This window comes from Chroicocephalus ridibundus, chromosome 1, assembly GCF_963924245.1.
Source record: "Chroicocephalus ridibundus chromosome 1, bChrRid1.1, whole genome shotgun sequence".
NCBI classification, from domain to species: Eukaryota; Metazoa; Chordata; class Aves; order Charadriiformes; family Laridae; genus Chroicocephalus; species Chroicocephalus ridibundus.
This window is the reverse complement of record NC_086284.1, coordinates 157,887,198-157,911,078: the sequence shown is the minus strand read 5'-3', so window position 1 is coordinate 157,911,078 and position 23,881 is coordinate 157,887,198. Positions and strand designations below refer to the sequence as shown.

The 23,881-nt window shown below is 47.1% G+C and overlaps 1 protein-coding gene across 2 annotated transcripts; it reads right to left on the bottom strand.

The window, feature by feature from the left end:
* Positions 1 to 8,361: 8,361 nt before the first annotated feature.
* LOC134508529 (protein mono-ADP-ribosyltransferase PARP12-like) lies at positions 8,362 to 22,106 on the bottom strand. Of its 2 annotated transcripts, none has more exons than XM_063320284.1 (9): positions 22,009 to 22,106; positions 20,345 to 20,387; positions 14,999 to 15,134; positions 14,404 to 14,524; positions 13,261 to 13,351; positions 11,936 to 12,011; positions 11,045 to 11,175; positions 9,102 to 9,253; positions 8,362 to 8,693 (listed from the first exon to the last, which is right to left on the bottom strand). In XM_063320284.1, the coding sequence occupies exons 3-9, from the start codon at positions 15,056 to 15,058 to the stop codon at positions 8,413 to 8,415; spliced, it is 912 nt and encodes a 303-aa protein (XP_063176354.1). In that variant the 5' UTR covers positions 15,059 to 15,134; positions 20,345 to 20,387; positions 22,009 to 22,106; the 3' UTR covers positions 8,362 to 8,412. The 2 variants fall into 2 exon arrangements, with proteins under 2 accessions (XP_063176354.1, XP_063176366.1); XM_063320296.1 differs by lacking the exon at positions 22,009 to 22,106 and adding an exon at positions 21,844 to 21,950.
* Positions 22,107 to 23,881: the final 1,775 nt, after the last annotated feature.

Sequence of the window (23,881 nt, the reverse complement as noted above, 5' to 3'; positions counted from 1 at the left end):
CTCTTCTCCAGGAAACCAGCACCTGCCACCGCTGGAGACAAGAGACAGGCTAGCACACTTTGGCATGTCCCTGTTCAGCCTCTCTTACACAGAAGGGCATATGAAGAGTTGCTAACACAGCCATGCAACGCCTTACCTGTGGCTGCCTTCTCGGTGTTATTCCCACAGCATGAGGGGCTGCTTCTGCTTGAACTGGCAGCATGAGCAGTGCAGACACATGTCCTCTTGTCCACCTGGAAGGCTCCTCTTTTGATACCATCGCACAGCCAGTTTTGAGCTATTGCAATCCCACTCCTCAAAAATAGATGTGAGCACTCAAAATAGTACCTATACATGATTTAGGTCTTCTGTTTTTCTTCCTTGAATATTACCCCATCTCCTGCTACAGATCCTCAGACAATAGAGGTCTCCTCCTTAGTGCTTCCTCTTTCACAGTTCCTCCTTTGCTTATGGTGCCACATGTGCCATGACCTACATGTTAGTCTCAAACTATCCTCCTAATATTTTTCCTATCTCTTTTTTTGGTGTTGATTACCATGACTTTATTTTTCTAATCTTTTAACTGTAACAGGTCTCCAATAGCTCCAGCAATTAAATCACAAAGTTAGACAAAAGAATGGAAAATTCTATGTATTTCCCACAGTTCATGATCTTTCAGACACAAACAGTATCGCCTCTTCTTCTCCAATTTACACAGCTAATTTTATAGCAAGCTTTTAAAGATGTATCATCCCTCTTGTGAGGACAGCCACTTCTGCTGGTCATGGGCCTACCTAAGGCATACTCAAAAGAGAAGCTGCACTAGAGTGTCAGCAGCACATCACATGTATTAAATAAATTATAAACAAATAAGTAGTCTACCTTTAAAGTTTATCTTATATTTCTGTGAATTTCAGAGAGCCTTCCTAATCTGCCTGGAACAATCACTGAGGCTGCAGAGTAGGTTGAATGCTACAGAAATGAAGGTTGTGACAGTAGAGGTGGCATCAGAAGCTCCCCTGAGAATACCAGTGACACTCCAAGGATTGGTCAGCACTACAGGACTATGTAGAAAGTCTGTGTGCCATCTGACACACAGTCCTCACAAAAAACCCCCGAACATTCAAAGCAGGACTTCAAGAGTGGCTGGGACTTGGAGATGGGTTTCAGGGGTGCAGTGAATTTTATCTGCTTCCCGTATTCAACCCACTGCAGGGAATCTTCCAGACAGTCCCAGACAGTTTGCACGCTGCCAAACGAGTGAGCATCAGGAATGACCAAAAATGCAGAGCTGTCTCAAAAAAGACAAAAGTGCGGAGGGGGGGGGGAAGAGAAAGAAAAAGAGAAAGAAGAAGAGAGGGGAGGGGAGGGGAGGGGAGGGGAGGGGAGGAGGAGGAGAGGAGAGGAGAGGAGAGGAGAGGAGAGGAGAGGAGAGGAGAGGAGAGGAGAGGAGAGGAGAGGAGAGGAGAGGAGAGGAGAGGAGAGGAGAGGAGAGGAGAGGAGAGGAGAGGAGATCAGCTTCTGGCAGGTTGCTAAACAGTAGTCTTGAGAAGGAAACCCAAACTCAGCAGGAATTCCTGGACTGTTGTCATTTCACAGCCCAGAAAACTGTCTAGTTTCTAAACGCTCAGGAGAGCAAGTCCTGAAAGGTTTTTGTTTTCCTTTTTTGCCTGCACTTGAACCCAGACAGGCCATTTTCTGCCCTCTGAGTGTGCCAGCACATGGTACGTGCACTGAGCAGATGCCTGACCCTGGTTAGGTAGCAATAGGATTATTTGGTTGTTATTGATATTTCACCTGTAAAAGTCAATACTTCTGAGTTTCCCTGGGTTCCACAACAAAACCTCAGCAGATGTGGGAATAGATGACCTGGCTACCAAGTCCATGTCCCTCAACCTGCCCACTGCAATGAGCTGCTTCCCATGATGAGAAACAGCTTTCAGAATCCTCATGAGGTCAGAGCTGTTAGAGGATTCTGTTCATTTTTATCTCAGTTGATAGCATTTAGACAGAGAGGAGTCCTGCAAATGGCCTTCCCAGCTGCTACATAATGAAGCTTTTGCTTTGCTTACAAGTCCTGTGAGTTACGTTTCAGATTCAGGAAAATGCCTAGACACCACGTGTTAACAGGAGCAAGTAGAACTAGAAGATAAGGAGCAAAAAAAAGAAAACAAGTCCAAAGCTAGATCTGGGAAGGAAAAGAAAAGTGGGTGAGCAGGACATATCATGGACTCAGCCTATGCAGAAATCGCAGCAGCTGGAGGAGGTCCTGATGGGAAAAATGTATTTTTGATAGCACTGTCACAAAGTTTAGGTTTGGTTAGTAGCCTAGAGTTTCATGCAGTGAAACTAACCACATCTCAGACTACACTAGAGAAATGTAAAGAGGCCATTCTGTTATTAAGGAATTTGAATTGCTGAGTCAACAAAAATCAAAAAAAGGGAGGCATTTTTAAAGACATTATGATGGATACGAGGGCTTTCGGTCAAATAAGTTCTGTGAAGGGTGAGGTTGTTTAATCATTAATATGAGGTCAGATTGTATGAGGATCCAAGAGGAAAAAGGATGTGGAGAAGACTCTTAGAGGAACCTGCTTGAGCTGAGAGGCAAAATGAAGGTCAGCTGGTTGTCAGGTCAGAAGAACAGATCACAGCTTCAGACAGATCATAGAATCGTTTTGGTTGGAAAAGACCTTTAAGATCAAGTCCATCCATTAACCTAGCACTGCCAAGTTACCACTGAACCATGTCCCTCAGCAACACATCTACACGTCTTTTAAGTACCTCCAGGGATGGCAACTCAACCACTTCCCTGGGCAACGTGTTCCAATGTTTGACAACCCTTTTGGTGAAGAAATTTTTCCTAATATCCAGTCTAAACCTCACTGACACAACTTCAGGCCATTTCCTCTTGTCCTATCACCTGTTACTTGGGAGAAGAGATCAATCCCCATCTCTCTACAACCTCCTGTCAGGTAGTTGTAGAGAGCGATAAGGCCCTGAGCTTCCTTTTCTCCAGGCCAAACAATGCCAGTTCCCTCAGCTGCTCCTCCATAACACTTGTGCTCTAGACCCCTCACCAGCTCCATTGCCCTTCTCTGAACATGCTCCAGCACCTCAAAGTCACTCTTCTAGTGAGACACCCAAAACTGGACACAGTACTCAAGGTGCAGCCTATCCAGTGCTGAGTACAGGGGAACAATCGCTTCCCTAGTCCTGCTGGCCACACTATTCCTGATACAGGCCAGGATGCTGTTGGTCTTCTTGGCCACCTAGGCACACTGCTGGCTCGTAATCATCCAGCAGTCGACCAACACCCCCAGGTCCTTTTCCACCAAGCAGCTTTCCAGACACTCTTCCCCAAGCCTGTAGCATTCCATGAGGTTGTTGTGACCCAAGTGCAGGACCCGATATTTGGCCTTGTTGAATCTCATACCATTGGCCTCAGCCCATTGATCCAGCCTTTCCCAATCCCTCTGTAGAGCCTTCCTACCCTCAAGCAGGTCAACGCTCTCACCCAACTTGGTGTCATCTGCAAACTTACTGAGGGTGCACTTGATCCCCTTGTCCAAATCACTGATAAAGATATTAAAGATAACGGTCCCAATACTGAGCCCTGGGGAACGCCCACAGATTATAGGTAATAAAAAATCACAAACGTACAGGAACTTTCAAAAGGAAAATAAACTGGAAGATGCAAGGGGCTATCTGCAAAATGAAGTGAGAAAAAGGCTGCAAAAATCAAGAGTGAAACAGTGTACAAGGTGTTAAAGAAAGCAGAGACCAGTGCAACTTCTAACAGCTCCTTTGGACTTAGTAAAGGGAAAACCATTCTGAAAAATAAAAAATAAATTAAGGAGACCAAAGCTGAAGATAGAGCCCAAGAAAAATGATTCCGAGAACACACAGTGAAATAAAGCTTCTCTTTGGGAATGGGTAAAGGCACAGCTTCCTTCAGTGGTGGGGATATCATGTGTAGCCACTTCCCAAGTATTTACAGGTTGAGCAATGGAGCACCGATTAATGGGTCCTCTGACATTGCAGTAAAGCATCTGGAAGGAAAATCTAAGCTTATTAAGAACAGATGGATAAGAACCAGCTCAGCCTTTCCTATTGCTCCTATTTGTAAGCTAAATGTATAAGTAATCTTCGGAAGATGGTTTGAGTTGTTTTGGGAAATAGTGTCTAGGACTCAACATGCCAGACAATAGGCTTCATCAAAAGAAACAGGACTGGAAAAGAACAGGAACAATTAGAAAAAGTTGTTCCCTGAGCAGTAGAAGTCTGATTCCTACAGATGTGTCTCCTGCAGCCCCTAGCTGAGGACCCCTGCCCTCCCCCAAACCCTCAGCCCCTCATCATGACCACAGCTACACATTGATTTGTGATTGTTATTCCCTCAATCCCGAAACAGTCTTGTTAAATAGCGCGATTGTCGAGCATGTCATGCCAAGAACAATATCTGTGTTTTCTTCACCTGGCACCCATACAGTGTTAGTGCCAGGTTATGGGGCTCAGGTTGATTTTTAGGAGTTTAAATGTTTTGGAAAATAACATGCCATTCAGTGTGTTCAGTCAAGCATTAACTTTCTACAGTTTAATCATCCTGTAATAAATTCTGTCAAAATTGTTAAAAAGGATTCTTAAAAATGCTGAAAAGTCAAATTTGGCACCAGTAAGTTAAAAGAAAGCCTGAAAACTTGCTGAGGTGGTTTTTAATAGCACTTCTAGGACAGGTGCATGAATATGTAACCAACAGCGTTAAAATCAGGAACACAGTGAAGTCCTAAGAGCACCACAAGAAAATCAATTAGAAATGCATCACATGGAAAAGATGACTTGAGCTAACAGCTTTGCTTCTGGGGACTCTTGTGGAGGCAGCTGGCCTCTCAGCAGGGCCCTCTCCCTCTGGTCTCCTGCAGCTGCCATGCTCCTGAAAAAACTCCCCATGTGGGCGCAGATCAAGCGCTCCCACAGCACCCACGTAAGAGGGACCATATACGAAAGGTGGAGAAGTAATTATCCAAGATACCAACTGTTGATTTCATCTCATGTTGAGGGTAGCCCTACTCCCTACCCTTGGGCAGAAGGAGCTTGGTGAACCATGGAGGCTACAGGACAAGCCCACCCTGACACCTGCCTGGCCAGAACCAGCCTGGCTCTCAGGGAAGGCAGCAAATGCCACAGAAATCAGCTTGGCTACTCACAGCTTTCCTCAGGTCAGACCTTTTCCACCACCATCTCGGGAACTCTGAAACTGTCAGTCCCACGTATCTGAGACAGAAGTCATTCAACCCTTTCTCAACAGGGTAGGGAGCTCTTCAAATACTTTTTTTTTTTTCTCCAAGGGAAAAAAAATAAATGAAAAGTCCACAGATCAGATCCACGCTTAGTGCTTGCCAACAATCATGTGTTGCTGATGGTTTGCAAGCATTTCTCCTCTAAGAAGGTGCTGAGGAATGCTTTCTGCTCCGCACTTTGGAGGCAGACAGGTACTCCAGAGGTAGCAGGAGGCTCAGGTCTGGAAGAAGTTTTGGCACATTTATAATACCAAACAAAACTCCCGTGAAGATGTATTCACAGATTAAGTTGCTTTTCACTTTTACTAGTGTTTTCTGCTCTCAGTGCCTCACTGACCAAAATATTCTCAAATCTTTTACTATTCAAGGCCCTGCTTGGGCTACAGGCTCGGTATCACCTTATGTCAGTCAAAATCTATCCTGAAGCCCCCCTCTTCTTTATTGGTGTTGACACAAGGAGAACGGGGAACTGTTCTTGCTGAACTCCATATTTTGGGTTTGGGTTTTGTGGGGGTTTTGGCTTAGTCAGTTTTTCAAGTAGATGAATGCTCTGCACCTGATCCTCCCCACCCCAGTACAGTCACTGGTACTGGCATAGGGAACACAGCAGCAACACACACCTGGAGGTGGAACTGCTGCTTTTGGCAGCGACACAAACTGAGAGTTCAGAGGGTGACCCTGAAATAGTGCGGGCTCCTCAAGGAGTGCTTCCGCTTCAGATCTGGTGCTCCAACACCTACAAAGCCAACAGCAGCTACACCTCAGCAGTCCCCCATCATGGCACACGGCTGCAGCTGCGCACACCAGCCCCCTGCCTGACCTTCTCAATATAATACCCGGCACCTGATTGTTGGAGGCACTCTCTGCAGCCAGAAATAATTTTTACTTATTGGAAAAATCTCCTTTTCTTCCAAACTCTGCATGTTTGAACCTCTCCTCTCTGCCTGGTTTCCTCTTTTTCAGACCAACAAAACCCCTTTTTCAGTGACTGGCCTGCCCCTCAGCGTGTTCTCCCTTATCTTCTCCTGCCCTCGAGGAGGTTGGCAATCACGCCCTGAAGCCCACCTTGCTGGAAACAGCTTTCTCCCACACAATGAATGCTTTCTTCTGTCATGGCGGAGAAGAACAGGGGAAGATGGTTTGTACACGGGCATCATTTCACAGAGCATTTTCTCTAATAGCAAAACTCTTCCCAAACCCTCCAGCTCCCAACCTCTGTCCTGCCCAAAGGCCATGCATGCAACCCCCCATGAAGCCATGGAGAAAATTTATGCAATGTTGCAAGGACCAAGGCAGGGTGACGGCTGGAAATGTCTGTTATTCAGTCCTTTCAATCCTCCTGAGGCCACGGCTTGGAGGCAGGAAGGGGAGGGTGACTGCAGGGTGAAGACTGCCCACGCAGAGCACCCACTGGGTGCCACAGCCAGGCAGCAAGCCTGTATAGCGAGAAAGATCTCTGTATAATCCCACCTATTTATAAAATTAACAGCTTAAAACAGACTTTCTGTTATGGTTTGTACAAATAATGCTCAGATTCATGTTTATGCAAAGCACAGGATGCAGATCTGCAACAACTGACAAATCCTAAGCAAACACCTCTCCAAAATCCCCGCACAATGCAGTCATATTGATAGGACACGAAAGTAATCAACTGTGGTACACCACTTTCCTTAGGTGTGGCAGATAACTTGCTGCCGTTTACTTTTTTTTTTTAACTAAAAAATGTCATATATTCAGGAAAAAGTCGATTTAAGTGACTTCCACTTTTCCTTCCTGACTATGCAGAAAGCTCCCCTGTGGCTGACATGATTAGGTCACTAATTTGCAAAAGAACAACTCTTGGGCTCCTGCAAAAGAGGTGGGACATGGAAGTGCTCTAAATATGGCTGCTCAGGGACTCATTGCAGTCAGCTGCCTTTCTGACATTTTCTAAGGGCACTGATTGTGCCTGAAGATAGCAGGCTTTAGGGAAGCTGATGAGATCCTACACACATCCCTACTCTTGGTTCCTCCCACTCATGGTAGGCACAGCTGAACCACTTGTGACTCTTTTGCTGAATTACAACAGCATATACAGCAAGACTGTTTTAAAATAAACCATTATTTCTGTTTCCATGCTACTAATCATCCTGAATGTTATCCCACCACCCACAAAGATTCGAGTACTATAGCCATCATCCAAGCTTTCCCCCATCCACCCTAGTCAGAGCACACACCCGTGGCACACTTCTCCATCGCCTGGAGAAGTGCCAGACAGCAGCACGACAATTCAAAATAGCCACCACCAGCTTCAGTCTGCAGGGTGGGAAGGGGGGTGGCTGTGTGAGCAGACACCCCTCACAAAGCCCCTTTGCCTCACTGCTGCAAGCACTGGTTCTGCAGCCCCAGTGGGACACTGCCATGCACCATTATTCAGCTCACCATGGACTTCCTCGCTGTTAGCGTCATGGTGTGGTGGAGACCTAACTTCAGCAGCTGTGATATCCCTGCTTCTCTTGACCTAAACCCAGTGGGGACAGAGCAAGGACAGGGTGTCATGGGGACGGGCAGACTTGACATAGAAGAACAGGGTGAGAAGAGCTGTCAGCAATGCAACCAGAAAACAAAACAAAGTTCATTGCCAGCATTAATTACAAAGCCTCCGGGATGCAGGAGCTTCCTGCTGTTTCCTGGAAGGACAGGCCATGATACCTGTCCTGTGCACCATGAGGTAGGTACTTCCACTTTTTCTCCTTCTGCATTCCCCACCCAGTCTCCCTTTGGCACATCAGCACCACCACAGCCAGGAATCATCCCGAAGTGACTATATCAGTGGATCAAGTTAACTGGACACTCAGCAGACACCCAGCGGTGCCACTTTCAGCAGCAGCAGGTGTCACTGAATCAGTGTACACAAGGCAAGAACATCCCCATCCCAGGCTAGAGAAAAAGTGGGTGTTAAAGTTTAGCACTTTCTGCTGGCAAAAGAATAGCCCCTAGCAAAATCTTTGCCCCAAAATCCTTCAGGGGATTGATATTCGTTTGCTGCATTACAAAATGTTCTAAAGCTACTACTAAAATTGAAAAAACATTAAAAAAAATGTACTAAAGTGTAATTTATTCAGTGTAAATTCAAAGGAGATTCCACCATTCGTTACAGGATCATACATTGGGCCCCGCTGCTGTACTCCAAGATATAGGCAGGGTAAATCTGGTGCTTCTCAAAGATGACAAATATAGAAGGGTCTGTCAGGTCATCCACACAGCTGTCGTAAAGTCTGTTTGAATTGCTGCATCTGGGTGGAGGGCGAACGTATTCAGGGTTTCCCTGAACAAAGTCTCCAACAAGAACGTGAGCTACAAACATGGTGTAGCGACCACTGCGAGAGGAACAGTATGCGTGAGAATAACTGGCGTCTCTGGCAAAGTAGCTTCCTAGGGACCAGAAAAAAACACAGGTAAGACAATACATCAACCAAGGAACAAACATCTGCTATCAGTGCTTTAGCAGCCAGTGATTGTGATTCAACAGGCCCGGGTAGCTCTGCACGCATCCTCACAAGTGTTTCCACATCAGCTTATTTTAAATCAACAGACTCTAGCCACATTCCACCATCAACGTCCCAGTCCCAACTATCCAAGAGCTTTGCTGAACAGTAGGTACCTCAGGCAAAGAGGGGTGGTTTTAGTCCCTCCTGAAAGGGGATTTCTGCTGATGCTGCCTGCAGCGATGCAGACGCACAGAGGTGAGAGCAGTGTACCTGGGGTCAGGGACAGTCAGTCACCTTACACCTACCCACCAGCCTGGCCAAGGTCTGCAGACCCACACGTCTGCACTTGTACCTTTTCCATACTTTGTCCCATGAGTCCCACAGATCCTCCAGTCAAAGTTCTGCTCACAGATGGCAGGCACGTGGGACGGACTTGTCCCATGGAACAGGAGCCGCTCATCCACTGGTTTTGATTTATTGAGCTTCCTCATCTGCTCCTTTTGCCTAAGGACAAAAAAAAATAAAAATAAAAAAAAGAATTACATGTTACCCTGGTTCAAACAAGGACAATTTCCCAACTCAACTCCTCCTACTTTTGGGTCATGGAGAAACAGTGACACAAACCACTCTCAGTGGGGCTACTGCCTGCTTTGCACTTCTGTTGATACCCTGCTGCACAGGCTAGCTCCTTCCAGCAAAACAAAAAGTTCTCAGCATCGCTATGGACTGCGTCACCCACAACTTCATACCACATGAGAGAGTAAAGAGACAAACATCTCTTGACTGGGAATTGGTCAGTTCCCAGGTTATATAAATCCTGGATGCATAAATATGGTTATAAAACTGAGCTGTATAAAGCCACAGTGAAGACTGTATAATCTCTATCCCTATCTTTATCACGTAAGAATTACCAATTTTTTAAAAATCCCATGTGGAAGAGACTAAGAAACAAAAAGAATGAATTTGAGGTACCATAGCTCAGTCATGGTAAAGAACTTTCTTTTTGAATAACACTGGAAAGAACCCTACGTTCAACCCGGTAGGTTATGTGACAAAAAGAGCATGGAGACAACCCCAATAACCTGACCACAGAGAGAGGAGCCACAGACCCGGCCCCTCCCACGGCTGCCCCAGGGGAGCCTCATCCCCAGGCACCAGGGGACACCCAGCACCATGAGCAATGGAAAGGCTCTGGAGAAGCTCATGGACAGAAGTGAGGTACCGCCTACGAGAGTATGGGACTCGTTATGGGACAGCAGGGAAGAGCATTTGGGGATTGCACAGGACTTATAATGGAATGCTTAACAGAGGAACTATAGGTGGGAGAAGTGAGGGATCAAGATGGTCTGGGGAGGAACAAACATGGGAAAATAGATGAATAAGGTGGTAAAACAGGCTGGTTGTGTATAAACAGGCAACTGGCTGGTCAGTAGGCTTGTCTGGCCATGCCTTGTGCCTGATCAGAGCAGGCTGTCCTATCTTCTCATGAAACTCCATTTCTAACACTTACCTGGGTGATGGACTCTCCAAGTCTGTGTGCATGCACATGTATGGGGGTTTGGGTGCAGCAACTGGAGCGGGACCTTGGGTCACAGGAGCTGCATGTTCACAGCACCACCAACTGCAGCAAGCGAGGGTGTGTGTGTCAGTGTGTGATCACTAGCCAATATCAAGCTGGACAGCCAATGAGGAGGTAGCTGGCCAGGGAGTCAGGTATCAGAGAAGTCATAAGTCTGGGCCAGACGCTGGAGAGACCAGAAGGTCTGAGTTTGTTTACCAGAGGGACCAGGAGGTCCAGGTCAACCACTGAAGACACCATGAAGTCTATAGAGATCCATTTGCGTGTGTGTGTGTTGATGCAGAATGTAACTGGAGACAGGAGGACCCACGGGCCAGCACATGGGTAGTAGGCTGATTGTCCAAGATCGGCTCCTAGAGGGACTCATACACGTACACATGCTCCAGTAATGGGCTTTCATCCCAATCAACCAGAGGAAGGGAAGAGGATGAGACTGTTGGTGCTGTTTACGGTTGCATGAGTCCTGTGCTGTCTGTGTTGGGTTTTGTGTCCAGCTGTGTGCGTATTCATACATTTTGTGTGTATGAGGGGGTTTGTGCGTGCGTGCCTACTGGGAACATGTGCTGAACCCTGCTACCAGCTGGACCCGGCCACACCTCTGCGGGAGGTCTCACCTCTGGATTTGGCAACTCCTAATGCAGGCTGTGGAGGACAATAGATCAGGAAATACCAGTCTTCTGCTACCATAAGGATAATGAAATAAAATAGATACAAACCACTGAAAAACTTGCCAAAGTGCGGGGTTCTGGATCCTCTGCAGCTGATGGATGTAGTAATCTTTCATCGTCTTCTCAAACAGCCTCTTAATGTTTCCATATTCACTGGAAGTGTAGCTGAGCTCTACCAACTGAAAATTTTAAAAACACCAAAAATATGGTGTTACTGACAGTAACAACTCCCAGTCCTTTCAAAGGACTCATCGACCTCCTCACATCAGAGGAAAAGCCCTGCCATTAAAATCACAAGCTTCTCCTGTCTTTCCAGTTAACCATCCTCTCACTACCTTCACCCTCACTCCCCACATGGAAGCACAGGTACCGACTGAGGGAAGTGGATGCAATCCCACATGAGCTTCCTTCGGTAAACACAACTCCGCATCTAGATTATCTTTACTTCAGAGTAACCTAAAGATGAAATGCACAGCGGTATTCAAGCTCGACAAAAGTGAGTATCAGTTTCACCTTAATTTGACACCCTAGCTCCTTCTAGCTCTTTCCCTACAGGGCTAAGCCCTAGTTTTACCATGGCGAATGACATTTTGCCTCAAATCCATGGAGGAAGTGCTACAATACCCCCTTAAGATGCAATTCATACAGTTCATCAGAGGATCAGGTGCCCTGGGAGACTGCAAAGGACAGGTCAGCCAGTAACGGCCAAAAGGGCCTTTCTTATTGTGTGTGGTATATGCAGGGGCTCTCAGAAAGCCTCCCAGGAGACAAAGGTCTATTCCAAATGTGAAGCTGTCAGTCTTGTTTCACCTCATAGTTGTTTATTTTATAAGACACATTTAAAAGCTGGGAACGTCTCGAGTGCCTTGGGTCATGTTCTCAGAAAAATCAGTACAGGACACAGTTCGCCCTACCCATCAGAGAGCTGGAAAGCCGTACCTTGTACCCGATATCAGGCAGTGCGGACCGGTCCCATTGTGGAGGACAGACAGAATGTGATAGAGTAATGTTTTGGCTGCAGGAAAGAAAAAGGAGCAAGTCAGTCCATGATACTCTTAACCAAATCCCCTTTCTGGAGGATCCAGCCACTGGCTCTATGACAGCCTTCGGCTATCCCTGGGTTTTTATTTTTGTTTTACTTTCCACATAGCCATTATCCCTTTTCTCCAGTTTAGATTTCCGCACACATCCTAGTGGCACTAATGCACCTCCTGGCAGGTCAAGGCACTGGCAGGAGAGCTTCAAATGAGAAGTAACATGCCCCTAGCCGGGTGGTTGATACAACTGCTTTCAGCCAGCCCTCCAAGCATGTTGCTTGAATCTCTAGGAAACCAGAATGTGAGCCTTCTCCCTCCATGTGGCTACTCATCTCTAAATCGCTGGTCAGACAGGTGGCCTGCCCTTACCTATCCCCAGGACCAAGCCTGTCAGGAGGCTGTGGGTGGACAGTTGTGCCCTGCAGAGGCACTACTGCATCAGTCAGCGCTTAACAACTTCCAGCACTGATGCCCTCCTGGCACGCATGTTTTAACCCAGGCAATAGGAGCATTAGCATCCATTCAGGAGCTACAGTTTGTTTTTCTTTTTGAACCAACCCACCCTTTGTTGAATCAACCCTTAAATTGAACCCTTGGCTTCAAATGCAGTGTCCGTTTGGTGAGTTTCTGAACCAGAAAAGGCTCTTTTTAAAATAAGGCAGTAGCACAACTAACTTTTACAGCAGACACGGTCAAATTCTGTCAAGCTGAACTTCCTTTAAAAAAGCCATAAGATAGGGGATCCCAAATAAGTGCATCCAGTTCACTTCATTTAGAGGGATTTTCTTCTGTGCTTTATTTTATCCTCAACTTTCCAGGGGATGGCATCTATCTGCTCCACAGTTCTTGGGACTGGCAGTCCCTTGCACCTACCCTGTGCACAGTTTATTTAGTATTGTTGGGGCATAAATCAAGAAATATAAATTCCTGGCACAGTTGTGTCAGCCCTCTGTGGCTTTCCTTTCACAGAGAGAGCAAATCTACTCTAGGGGGTCTCTCACAGCTGCCAGAGACTGCCACCTAACATCCCTCCAGCACACTTCACAGAAGTATTTCATAATCTACAAATACTGTTCACCACAAAATTTGCCATTAAACCAGTCAGCAAAAGGTATCTGAAAATGAATTTAAGAAGTCTAAAGAATGAATTCTAGACAGGTAGAAGGAACTTCTTAGCAGAAAGGTGCTGTCATCTAGAGACATTAATAAATAGTGAATGTATATTACCTTCTGTCTTGTCCACCTTGAGAAAACAGAAATTTTGGCAGTCGGGCAACTTTCCTTTGAGTTTTATAGACCAAATTTGTTTGGACCATGTCTTGAAAGAAAAACACAATGGCTCCTTAATTAGACAATTTATTGTCCAGGGACACACTCTTAAGTGTTTAGAAAAAAGAAAAAAGGAGGTAGCCCTGAGTACCACATCATGGTGCTCTCTCTACCACACCCACCCCACTCCATATTTCAAAACCATTCCCACTCCTGCTGCTTCTGCTTGGAGATTGGCATGGTCAATCACCTGCTAGCATAGGTCGCGAAGCCCAAAGGCAAGCAACCACCAACTGCACCTGCACATGCATTCATATCCAGGCTGTCGGCCAGAGAAAACCACATCTGATATCAGGCCTACAGCAGGGAAGAGTTTTCAATACAACGGAGGCTGTAAATCCAGCTTTCCCGGCAGTGCGGGATTGTTACATGGTGCTAAGAGGAAAGTCTGTCTTCTCTTCTTGGTCCTGTAACAATATCACAGAGTGCATGCTGTGTGACATGGCTAATTATCTATTGTTTCCTCCTTTAAACACCACTCTCTCTATTCATGCCAGGAAACAGATTTAAAGTTTGGAAAGCTAACAGGAATTTTAAGATGGGTAAATAAATTAGAAACAGAAAAGCATTTCTCATTTTGCCATTCTTTCTCTGTGCAAACAGCCTAAATTTTCCTTTGTGCACTGTGTGCTTTCTCTCCCCATAACTAGCTTGCAAGATGTCTACCATGGTCTCACTTCTTCACCGTTTGACTTTTCAGTGCTTATTTTTTTTCCTTTTTCATTTCTCCTCTTTAACTATATAAACCTGAATGCATAAGCCGGATGCCATGAAACATTTACTCTCCGCTCTTATTCTGAATACACAATAATGTCAGAGATGCTTTTTTGACTACAGATGCACAAATCTAGAAGCTCGAGTAGGGCATCTCAAAGCTGTGGAGAAATGCACATACTGATCAAGTTCTGCTTGGAGAAAACTTACAGGAGGAAAAAGACCTATTCAAAGAAACCCAGACATATGGTGACAACTCTGCATGAAGGAGGCTACCTCAGAGCCAGCTACACTGTGCAATGAACTTAAAACAGGAAAAGGCTTCACCTCCAAAGTGTAATTCATACATCTGAGAACCAGCCCTGAATAACACAACGCCTGTCTGGTCAGCTAGAAATTCATTCTCCAGATTTGCAGATTTTACCGTGGCAGAGCAGTGATCCGGGTGCTGTAGAAAGAACAAGGAAGCCTGTTAGAAACCAGTCTTCGGTTTAGATGACACTGTGGGCAAACACCAATGTCCTCCCCCCAAGCCCCTATCATGGGATGCCGTTTTGAAATAAGTCTCTAAGGCTTCAAGCATTTTGTTCTTCGGTGTAGGAGGGGTATGCCACAGAGAACAGCTGCTTGTAACAACAGCAACAAAGCAGCCTTCAGCCTGTGTGGTCAGCTTCAGCAAGATGTCCATCATCCCTGGAAAATGCACCCCCTTTCAAAGCCAGTCCTTTGAAAGCTTTCACAGAGTAAAGTACTGCTTTGAAGAACAATTAATTAAGACAAATCCACCAGGACTTCAGAGCAGCACTGCAAGGGCACCCAGCAGCACTTGTGAAACACGCCAGCTGCAGACCAACTTGTCCTAAATAACTCTCCAAAGGTGGCTTAACAAGAGTTTTTGGCATCAACAGCAGATGGATCTCACCTCTTCCCCATACTCAATCCACCGCCCAGAATCATCGCGCCAATACCAGGCATACTCCATTTCAGGAGCAGACGGATGAGTTAGAAGACACCACAGGCGCAGAAGAGCTGACCGTCACCTGGCTGCTTGCTCGGCCCTAAAATCAGAAGAGAAATCCGAATTCAAGTATGGGTCTTTTCCAAAGCTGTCAAACTGTGTGATATTCCTGGTGTGGTCAGAAGTTTAATCACTTCTCAGAAAAGGAGACCCCTCCAGCTGGGAAGCGCAGGTTTGGCCCAGAACTGAGAAACTGATGTTTATACATTTACGGAGCACAGTAAGCATCACAGAAATGACCCCTGATCTCTCTGGCTTGCTCCTGGATCACTGTTTTTCTCTATAATATGTCTTTCTAAAATACACGTTGTAAGAAAATACAACTTGATGCAATAAACTCAGCTCGTTGCATGAAGGCCAGTGGTGCCACCTGTCTAATGGGAGTAAGAAATGGCTTCTAGGCCATGTGCGATCAGCCGCAGAGTGCCTTCAAGTCATCCTTTGTCACTATGTTTCTGTCAGAGATGGAAATATTTGACAGGGTTATGATCCGGTGGCAATTCACAATTTATTAACGATTTGAGGTAGATCGAGAAGTTGAATTTTAGCAGCACTTAATCACTAGCAGATTTAAGGATTTACAAGATGATTTAACAAAATAATTGAACAGCAACTTGATTACAGATTCAAAAGTGACAAGATTTGCACTAACTTACTATTAGGTATCCTAAACCAATACATATGCATATGAGCACAAACATACAAACACACACCACTCGAGGGGTCGCACGGACACACACACACGAGTCTTTGCCTGGGAGGACCAAAGGTCCCTTCTAGGCAGTTGACTCCAGTGCGACGGGTGCCCCTTTTGACTGCTTAGGTGTGCACAGGCAAATGGACAGAAAGTATTTGGATCCAAGAAAGTATAAGAACACCAACACTCATAAGGGCTAATGTGTATATTAGACACACATGTATGGAGAGGTGGATGAAAGAGAGGCTAGCCTATAGTTAAAATTCCCCTCTTCTTGAGTTTGGAGTAAATACTCACGATGCGTCGGCATTCCTCAGCAGGCAATAACTGAGACTTCAGAGGGTTGACTCGCCCTGGCCTTTTAATCCTCAAGGTGTTTGCCTGAGCAGTGTCCCAACTCAGGGGAGGTGCTGGTCACAGCCCACTGCGATCCAGAAAATCCCAAAGGGTCTTGCTAGAATTGCTACTTACAGGGTCTGAGATAATTGACTTTCGTCAGGTACTTTTCTACTCCAGCCCAACTCAGACAATGGGATATTCTGGTACTTTCCACCAGCTGCACAAGCACGGAACTTTCTAGACCATGAAGTTCTGGTATCACCCCCCTATTTGGGCCACAATCCATACATTGTCAGGAGTGATGGATTACTGTTATTGTTCCCAAGCGATAGGATTCACAGGAGCCAGGTGTGCTAAGGGGTTGCCATAGCGTTCTGGTCCGTTACCCTTCACCTTTTTCTCTTTATTTTTATGTTGGACCATTATGTATCTCAGGTTAACGTTCTGTCCCATGGTATTATCACATGGCCGAGCTGTGTGTGGGGGGTTCAAATCTTGCCAAGCACTGAGTGGCCTAAAGGAGGCGGGGGAGGTGGAGCTTGCACCACCACCCTCACCTACAATAGAGGATGGAGATTCTCCTTAGCCCTCCTCTTGTTCTAAATGTATTTATAGAAACATTTTTTATTGTCTGTTACGGCAGTAGTCAGATTAAGTTGTAGTTGGGCTTGAGCCCTTCTAATTTTTTTGCTGCATAACCTCATAACATCCTTGTAGTCCTCTTCAGTTGGCTGACCCTTCTTCCAAAGACCATAAATTGTCTTTTTTCCCCTGAGTTCTAGCCAAAGCTCTCTGTTTAGCCAGGCTGGTCTTCTTCCCCCACTGTCTCTTTTTTTTTCGCACGTGGGGACAGCCCACTCCTGCGCCTTTAGGATTTCTTTCTTGAAGAATGTCCAACCTTCCTGGACTCCTTTGCCCTTCAGGACTGCCTCCCAAGGGACTGTGTCAACCAGTCTCCTAAACACCCCAAAGTCTCTGGAAGTTCAAGGTAGCAGTTTCTGCTGATCCCCAGTCTTTACTTCTCCAAGAATCAAAAATTCTATCATTTTGTGATCACTATGCCCAAGACAGCCTTCAACCACCACATCACCCACAAGTCCTTCTCTGTTCACAAACAACAGGTCCAGCAAGGTACACTAGTTGGCTCACTCACCAGCTGTGTCAGGAAGTTATCTTCCACACGCTTCAGGAACCTCCTAGACTGTTTCCTCTCTGCTGTGTTGTATTTTCAGCAGACATCCGGTAAGTTGAAGTCCCCCATAGGAACAAGGGCTAGCGATTGTGAGACTTCTCCCAGCTGATTATAGAATATTTCATCTGCCTCTTCAGCCTGGTTGGGTGGGCTATAACAGACTCCCACCATGATATCTGCCTTGTTGGCCTCCCCCCAATTCTTACCCATAAACACTCAACCCTATCATCACCGTCATTAAGCTCTAGACAATCAAAACACGCCCTAACATACAGGGCTACCCCACCACCTCTCCTTCCTTACCTATCCTTTCTGAACAGCCTGTAGCTGAAGAGCCACACTCCAGTCATGGGATTTGTCCCACCAACTTTCAGCAATGGCAACTATATCATTGTTTTTCTGCTGCACAATTGCTTCCAACCCTTCCTGCTTGTTTCCCATGCTGTGTGCATTGGTGTAGAGGCACTTCAGCTGGGCTGTTGGCCATATCACCTTCTTAGAGGAACTCCCCTTAATTCCATTGAGGTATTTCACTGGTGTTTCCCTGTTGGCTCCTATTACTTCAGGAGGCCATGGCTCATCTCTGTAAGACTTTAAATCTGCTTCAGTGTAGCCAGCATGCCTCAGCGCAATAGGCTGAGGGCCCTCGCTATCACCCTGTCCCTCTAACCTTGGCATGTCATCCCACAGCTTGTCCCACAGCAAGCCTGTTCCCCTCCCCCTTCAAGACTAGATTAAACCTCTGTCAATGAGCCCCACTAGCTTGTAAGCAAAGACCCTCTTCCTCCTTTGAGAAAGGTGAATCCCATCTGACACCAGCAAGCCTGGTGCCATGCAGGCCATCCCACTATTGAAAAAAACAGAATTGTGTCGGTGACACCAGCCACAAATCCATGTATTAATAGACCGGGCCAGTCTGTGTCTTCCAGTGTCTCTCCTGGAAGGAGAGAAGAAGAAATAACCTGTGCTCCAGATTCCCTCACCAACAGTCCCAAGGCCCTGAAGTCTCTCTTGATTGCCCTTGGACTATGTGTTGTGACTTCATCGCCATCCACGTGGAAAAGCAGTAATGGGTAATAGTCCAAGGGGCATACCAGGCTATGAAGTTTCCTAATGATGTCCTTAACCCAGGCCCCAGGGAGGCAGCAGACTTCCCTAAGAGGCTCTGTCCAGCATATTGGACCCTCTGTTCCCCTCAGAAGCGAGTCGCCTACTGTACAGGGGGTAGACCTTTCTGATCTTGACAGCACCTCTGGTGTAGATGGACCATCATCCACGTCATTTATTGACTGGCCTTCCACATCGAGAGCCTCATACCTCTTGTACAGAGGCACCTCGGAAGGCAGGGTGGTCAAGGAGGGGGTTTGCCTGCCACTCCAAGCGTGGAGTTGCCTCCATTTGCTCCTCTCCTTTAAGCTACTGCCTTCAGCCTGGTGGTGGGAGGATACAGGATCCCCTTGATCTTGGTTTTTTTTTTATGGTGGCTGTTCCTGGTTCTGTCTCAAGGAGGGCAGAGCATGGTTCCACCAGCCTATCTCTTTCTCAGCCTCCCTGACGCTCCTTAACCTTTCTCCTCCCTCTCGTAGCTCTGCCACCAGGGTGAGCAGATCACCCACCTGGTGACACCTCACATGGCTGTTCTTACTACTGCCACCCTTTACCATCGAAAGGCTCTGGCCCTCCCCTGCAGCCCGCCTGTTTTTGTGAGAGCTCTGTCTGGGTTGCCACATCTGTTCTGCTGAATGCGGAAGCCATGGCTTTCTGCCGGGTGGATACTGTAGCTGTGCGTCTTCTGAGAGGGTGACAACCACCAGCTGAACTCCCCCTTCGAGGGTGACTGCGCCCTTCCTGTGCACACTGCCATGCCAGGCTCTGGTCGCTCACACTCCCCAGGCTGGTCTTCATGGGCCTGGGGGTGGTCATGGTTGCTCTAGCAAGGCCCAGGCCCTCTCAGCATCTCCTGCCAGAGCTGCCAGCTCCTGGCAGGTCTCTCCACTGCCCTGGTGTTTCCCTGCCTCCGGAAAACACCCTGTGCACCAAGCTCTGCTGCAGGCTGGGCCAGCTCCAGAGCAGCTCCCGTCAGCAACAGGAAAAAAGGAAAATCAGGAGAACAAAGCTACCGCTCATAGCTTCTGTACTGGGCACAGGTGCCTGGGTGCTGGCAGCTGGGGGCTGCAGGGGTGGCCTCTGTGAAAGAAGACCAGGGGGTGTCCCATGCTGGACACGGCCACCTCAACAGATCCGCTGCAGGACACGGCTGAGCCCATCAGCCAAGCTGGTGGCACCTCAGAAAGCTGCACAGCAGTGAGAAGTGAGAAAAAACACGAGAGAAACAGCTCTGCAGACACCCAGGTCAGTGAAGAAGCCAGGGGTGGAGGTGCTCCAGGCACCCCAGCAGAGATTCCCCAGTGGATCATAGAGAAGACCATGGTGAAGCAGATTGTCCTCCTGCAACCTGTGTGGGACCATGGTGAAGCATACATCCATGCTGCCCTGTGATGCAGGACATGGACATGCCCTGAAGGAAACCTCAGTCCATGGAGAGCCCATGCCAGAGCAAGCTTATCCTGAAGGACTGCAGCAGGAAGGAGCCATGCTGGACCATGGGAAATTTTTCAGGATGATGGAGTGGCAGAGGGAAACTCCTGTGGACTGAGGTTAACGCCGATTCCCCTTCCCCTCTGCATCACTTGGGGGTTGGGGGGAGGCAGAAGAGTCAGTAATAAAGGAGTGAAGCTGAGCCTGGGAAGAAGCGGGAAGGTGTTCTAATTTTTGTGTTTGTTTCTCACCATCCAAACCTATTTTAATTGGCAATAAATTAACTTTTCCCAAGTCAAGTCTGTTTTGCCCATGACAGTAACTGGTAAGTGATCTACCTGTCTTTACCTCAACCCGTGAACTTTTCCATTGTACTTTCTGCCCCTTTCCTGTTGAAGAGAGGGAGTGAGAGAGCGGCTGGGTGGGTGTCTGGCAGCCAGACGAGGTAAAATTCCTTGGAGGGGAAAAAACACAAACCACTTACCAGCAAAGTCTCTGCTCTGTGCTCTACCCCGGAGACACAGCACCTACAAAGAGAACAAGCTGAAACAGGTAGCCACCAGTAATTCAAATTCAGAGGATTTTCCTTTGCCTGCTGCTGTGCTTCATCCTCCTTTGCTTGTCACAGTTTTGGACCCAGACAATATTTTTCTATGTATCTCATCACTTCGCTGCTCCTGCAACATTACCCTGTTGTGCAGCAGATACACACAGCCAGGAGCTGCCCACCTGCCTGCCGTGGAGTTTGCAAGGCTCTGTGGCCGAGCTACTCAGAGCTGCTCAATGGATTTGAACGCACGATTCAAGGAGAAACCGGAAATGATCATTTATCCAGTTCTGACGCCCTTCATGCTTTGGCAGGGATCACGGGCATTCAGAGCAAGCTAATCAGAGGAAATCAGTATAGGAGGGGCTCCCTTATAGAGCTGGTTACAGTACAAAGGTCCACAAACAAAGGCTTGGCAGCCCCTGGACTGCCAGAATGAAGAGCAAGGAAGGACCCAAGTCTCCTTCACAGCCTTTGCTTGTTCCAGTGCTGTCTTCAGACCAGGGTTGCTCTTTGTACGCAGTAACACCAGCCAGGCCTGTTCTCAGAAAAACGCTCCCAATTCATTTTCTCTCAAATCCCGTTGACGGAGATTCATGAGATCCAGCCCTCCCAGAAGATTGGTGTTTGGATGCAGCTGTCCCTTTTCCCCCCTCTGCACAGCAACGTGCTGCTACTGCTGCCACAGCAGAAGGATTTGAAGTTTGTGGATTTGAAGTGTGGGATTTGAGGGGGAGGGAGGGAAATGGGGAGGAAAGCTGGGGTGTGGGGTGGGATGATGTTTCCAGGCAGCTTTTCTGCATTGCTCTCCTCATCCCTGTTCCCTCTCTCCCCACACACAAATGGATCTAACCCCTGCCGGCTCCCCTGCGGAGACCCAGGGCTCCCAGTCTGCCCTAACCCCATCAGCTTTCTAAAATGTCCGTCTGCGCCTTGCTTTCACTTTGACTTGCCAGTGTTTCTGCTCCTCGCAGGGAGTTTCCGCTCACCAACTAACCTCAACTAGAAAGAAACAGAAGTGAAACAATTCATTAAGTAGGCAGAAATATTTCACGGGCAAGACAGGTAGTGTCCTTCACCTTTTGCTGAAGATTTCGCTATCTGGTCTTGTGCAACTGAGAGATTTGCTTTTTGTAAATTTAGTTTTTATACCTCCACAGAAATAGCTTTATACAGAAGACATTTTACCCATAAAAAGCAACCTCGCGCCACCTTTTCTCTTACACGCTTCCTCCTCATGCGGAAGAAAGGGCGAATTAATGAACACATAAACACGGCTTACGGCAGGACTGACTGCAAACAGTTATCCTTCCAGCAGACCTTAAAGCCAAGCCCACAAACTGTGAAATCCCCAACTTCCTCCCTCCCAGCTCAACGGCACCCCGGGAAAGCTGTCAGAGCCCGGCACACGCCGCCTCCCCAGCTCCCCTACTCACGGTCCTGCTGTCGGGCTGCCCAGCCACCCCCCACCGGAGCTGAGGCCATCAGCTACATGCTCGCCGGTCGGACGAGCCCTCTGAAGCCTTGCTCCGCCTGGGAAAGGTCCCCCAGCTGCAGTAAATCCTTCAGAAATAAAATACGAGTGTCCTGTACGTTTGTACCTTGCTGCCTCTCTCGGCGCGATGTCACGGATGCCTCCCCGCTTGCTGCTGGCCCTTCAGAAATGGGGCTACGTAACGTTTCCTTTTGGTTATTGCGCCATACGCATGCGCGTCTGCCAGGCACCAGCAGAACGGCCAGGCACAGCTGATGTTTTTGGCAGATACATCACTAAAATCAACATCCCTACGAACCGGCACTGCTTGGTTCCTGTTGTCGTGCACCAGCACTTACCTTGAGCCAATTCCTCCCATCCTTCCAGTGGCTGGGGATATTCAGGACCTTCTCCTTTTGAGATTCCTGCTGGGAGAAGCTTCTTTGAAAGCCAAAAGCTGGCGTTGCCTTGCAAAGCAAACCCCAAATCACCATGCAGAATGCAGGTACATCTCTCAATACGCTCTCCGCGTTGGTCATCGCACTGTTCGCGGGGGGGGGTTGCAGTACAACCAGCGCAAACCACGCACAGAGCCCTGCGGGGCATGCTCCGTCAGCCCACGCAGAGCTCTGCGCTGTCCCGAGGATTTGTATTCCTTTACCTCGAAGTCTGAGCCTCCGCTCTGTTCTTCCCCACGGAAATCAAAGTGTTAGGAGCTTTTCAGTCTGACCTCCAGTCTTTCAGCCTAAAAGGCTGAGGGCATTTCCCAGCAGAGCTCTGATGCATAAAGCTTAACGACAGGTCAAGTAGTACTAACTACGTAAACTTGTTCAGATGTTCAGATGCAAACTTTTTTTTTTTTTTGGGTTACACAAATTACATTCAATTGAATTGCACAGAACATCTTTATTTCCTGATGATCTCATCAGACCAGACCTATAGTGGCAGAAACGGATAAATCTCTGTTTTAGTTTCTGGAAAGGGTGCACTTTGAGTGCATTTTATAGACATGGTATTAAAAAAAAAGACCAAAACAACAAAACACCACAAATGTGATTATGAAGTTGAACTTTGTTTCTTCCCTGTCTCTCTTTCTTGCCTGGCTTTTGACCTTCCATATAGTATCTTGCTTTCATCTTCACGGTTGCACAACTTTTACGCTTCCCTTTGACTGATGAGATTTATAGGATCGGGTCCTGCAGGTTCATTTTTGCATACGTGAATTCTCTAGTAAAATACTCTTCTGAACTGAAGCCAAGAGCTTAAGTAGGCATGAGATATCAGCTCTAGGAAAAACATCCTGGCTTCATAGAATATGTTTACATAGCTTTGTTGTCTTAAAAACATCCTTTCTAAACCATCCTAAACCATCCTTAAAAACCATACGACTTGCCGCAAACTGGAAACTTGAGCTCGCTGTAAGATGACGCCTTCTGAACATCGTATTTTTTATTTTTACCACTTTTAATTGCAATGTCATCCATGGAGCTGTTGAACCTCTGATTTACAACTGTCAGTGTAACTGTGGTACTATATCTGTCCGCATTTCCAGTAACTGACAGGTCTTGGGCCAGACATCCTATATATAGCCCTGCAAGATCATATTCCTGCACAGTCAGCAGAGGCATCCAAGTGTGGTTTCCCTGCATATGTCTAATGATTTATCATGTATAAAGAAAACACAGCCAGGCAGGTAAGATTACTTATTTTTCCCCCAGGAATTTCAGTTCTTGTTCCCCTTTTCTCTTCAGAGGAAATGGACACACACACGGAAAAAAAAAAAAAAAAAAAAAAGCGATGTTTCCCCATTTCTGTGTGTCTATCTGCAGACACACAGCAGCTCCGTTGCAATTTCAGACCACTCCAAGGTTTGATGCGTGAGTACTGATGCTGCAGTGTGGGCACACTGTCCTGCAGCACAGGACCAGGCTGGCAGCACCTCAAACTTCTATTTCAAGGTGTGAAAAATCCCCCAGACCAGTATCTAAGGGGGCTGACCC

What these genes read in the sequence shown, in the direction of transcription:
- LOC134508529 (XM_063320284.1), bottom strand. Translation starts at nt 15,058, where the DNA reads ATGGAGTATGCCTGGTATTGGCGCGATGATTCTGGGCGGTGGATTGAG. An exon ending in GGATTGAGTATGGGGAAGAG is followed by an intron (nt 14,525 to 14,998) that starts GTGAGATCCATC and finishes TTCTTTCTACAG; the next exon opens with CACCCGGATCACTGCTCTGC. An exon ending in GTATGAATTACACTTTGGAG is followed by an intron (nt 13,352 to 14,403) that starts GTGAAGCCTTTT and finishes TTTTCTTTCAAG; the next exon opens with ACATGGTCCAAACAAATTTG.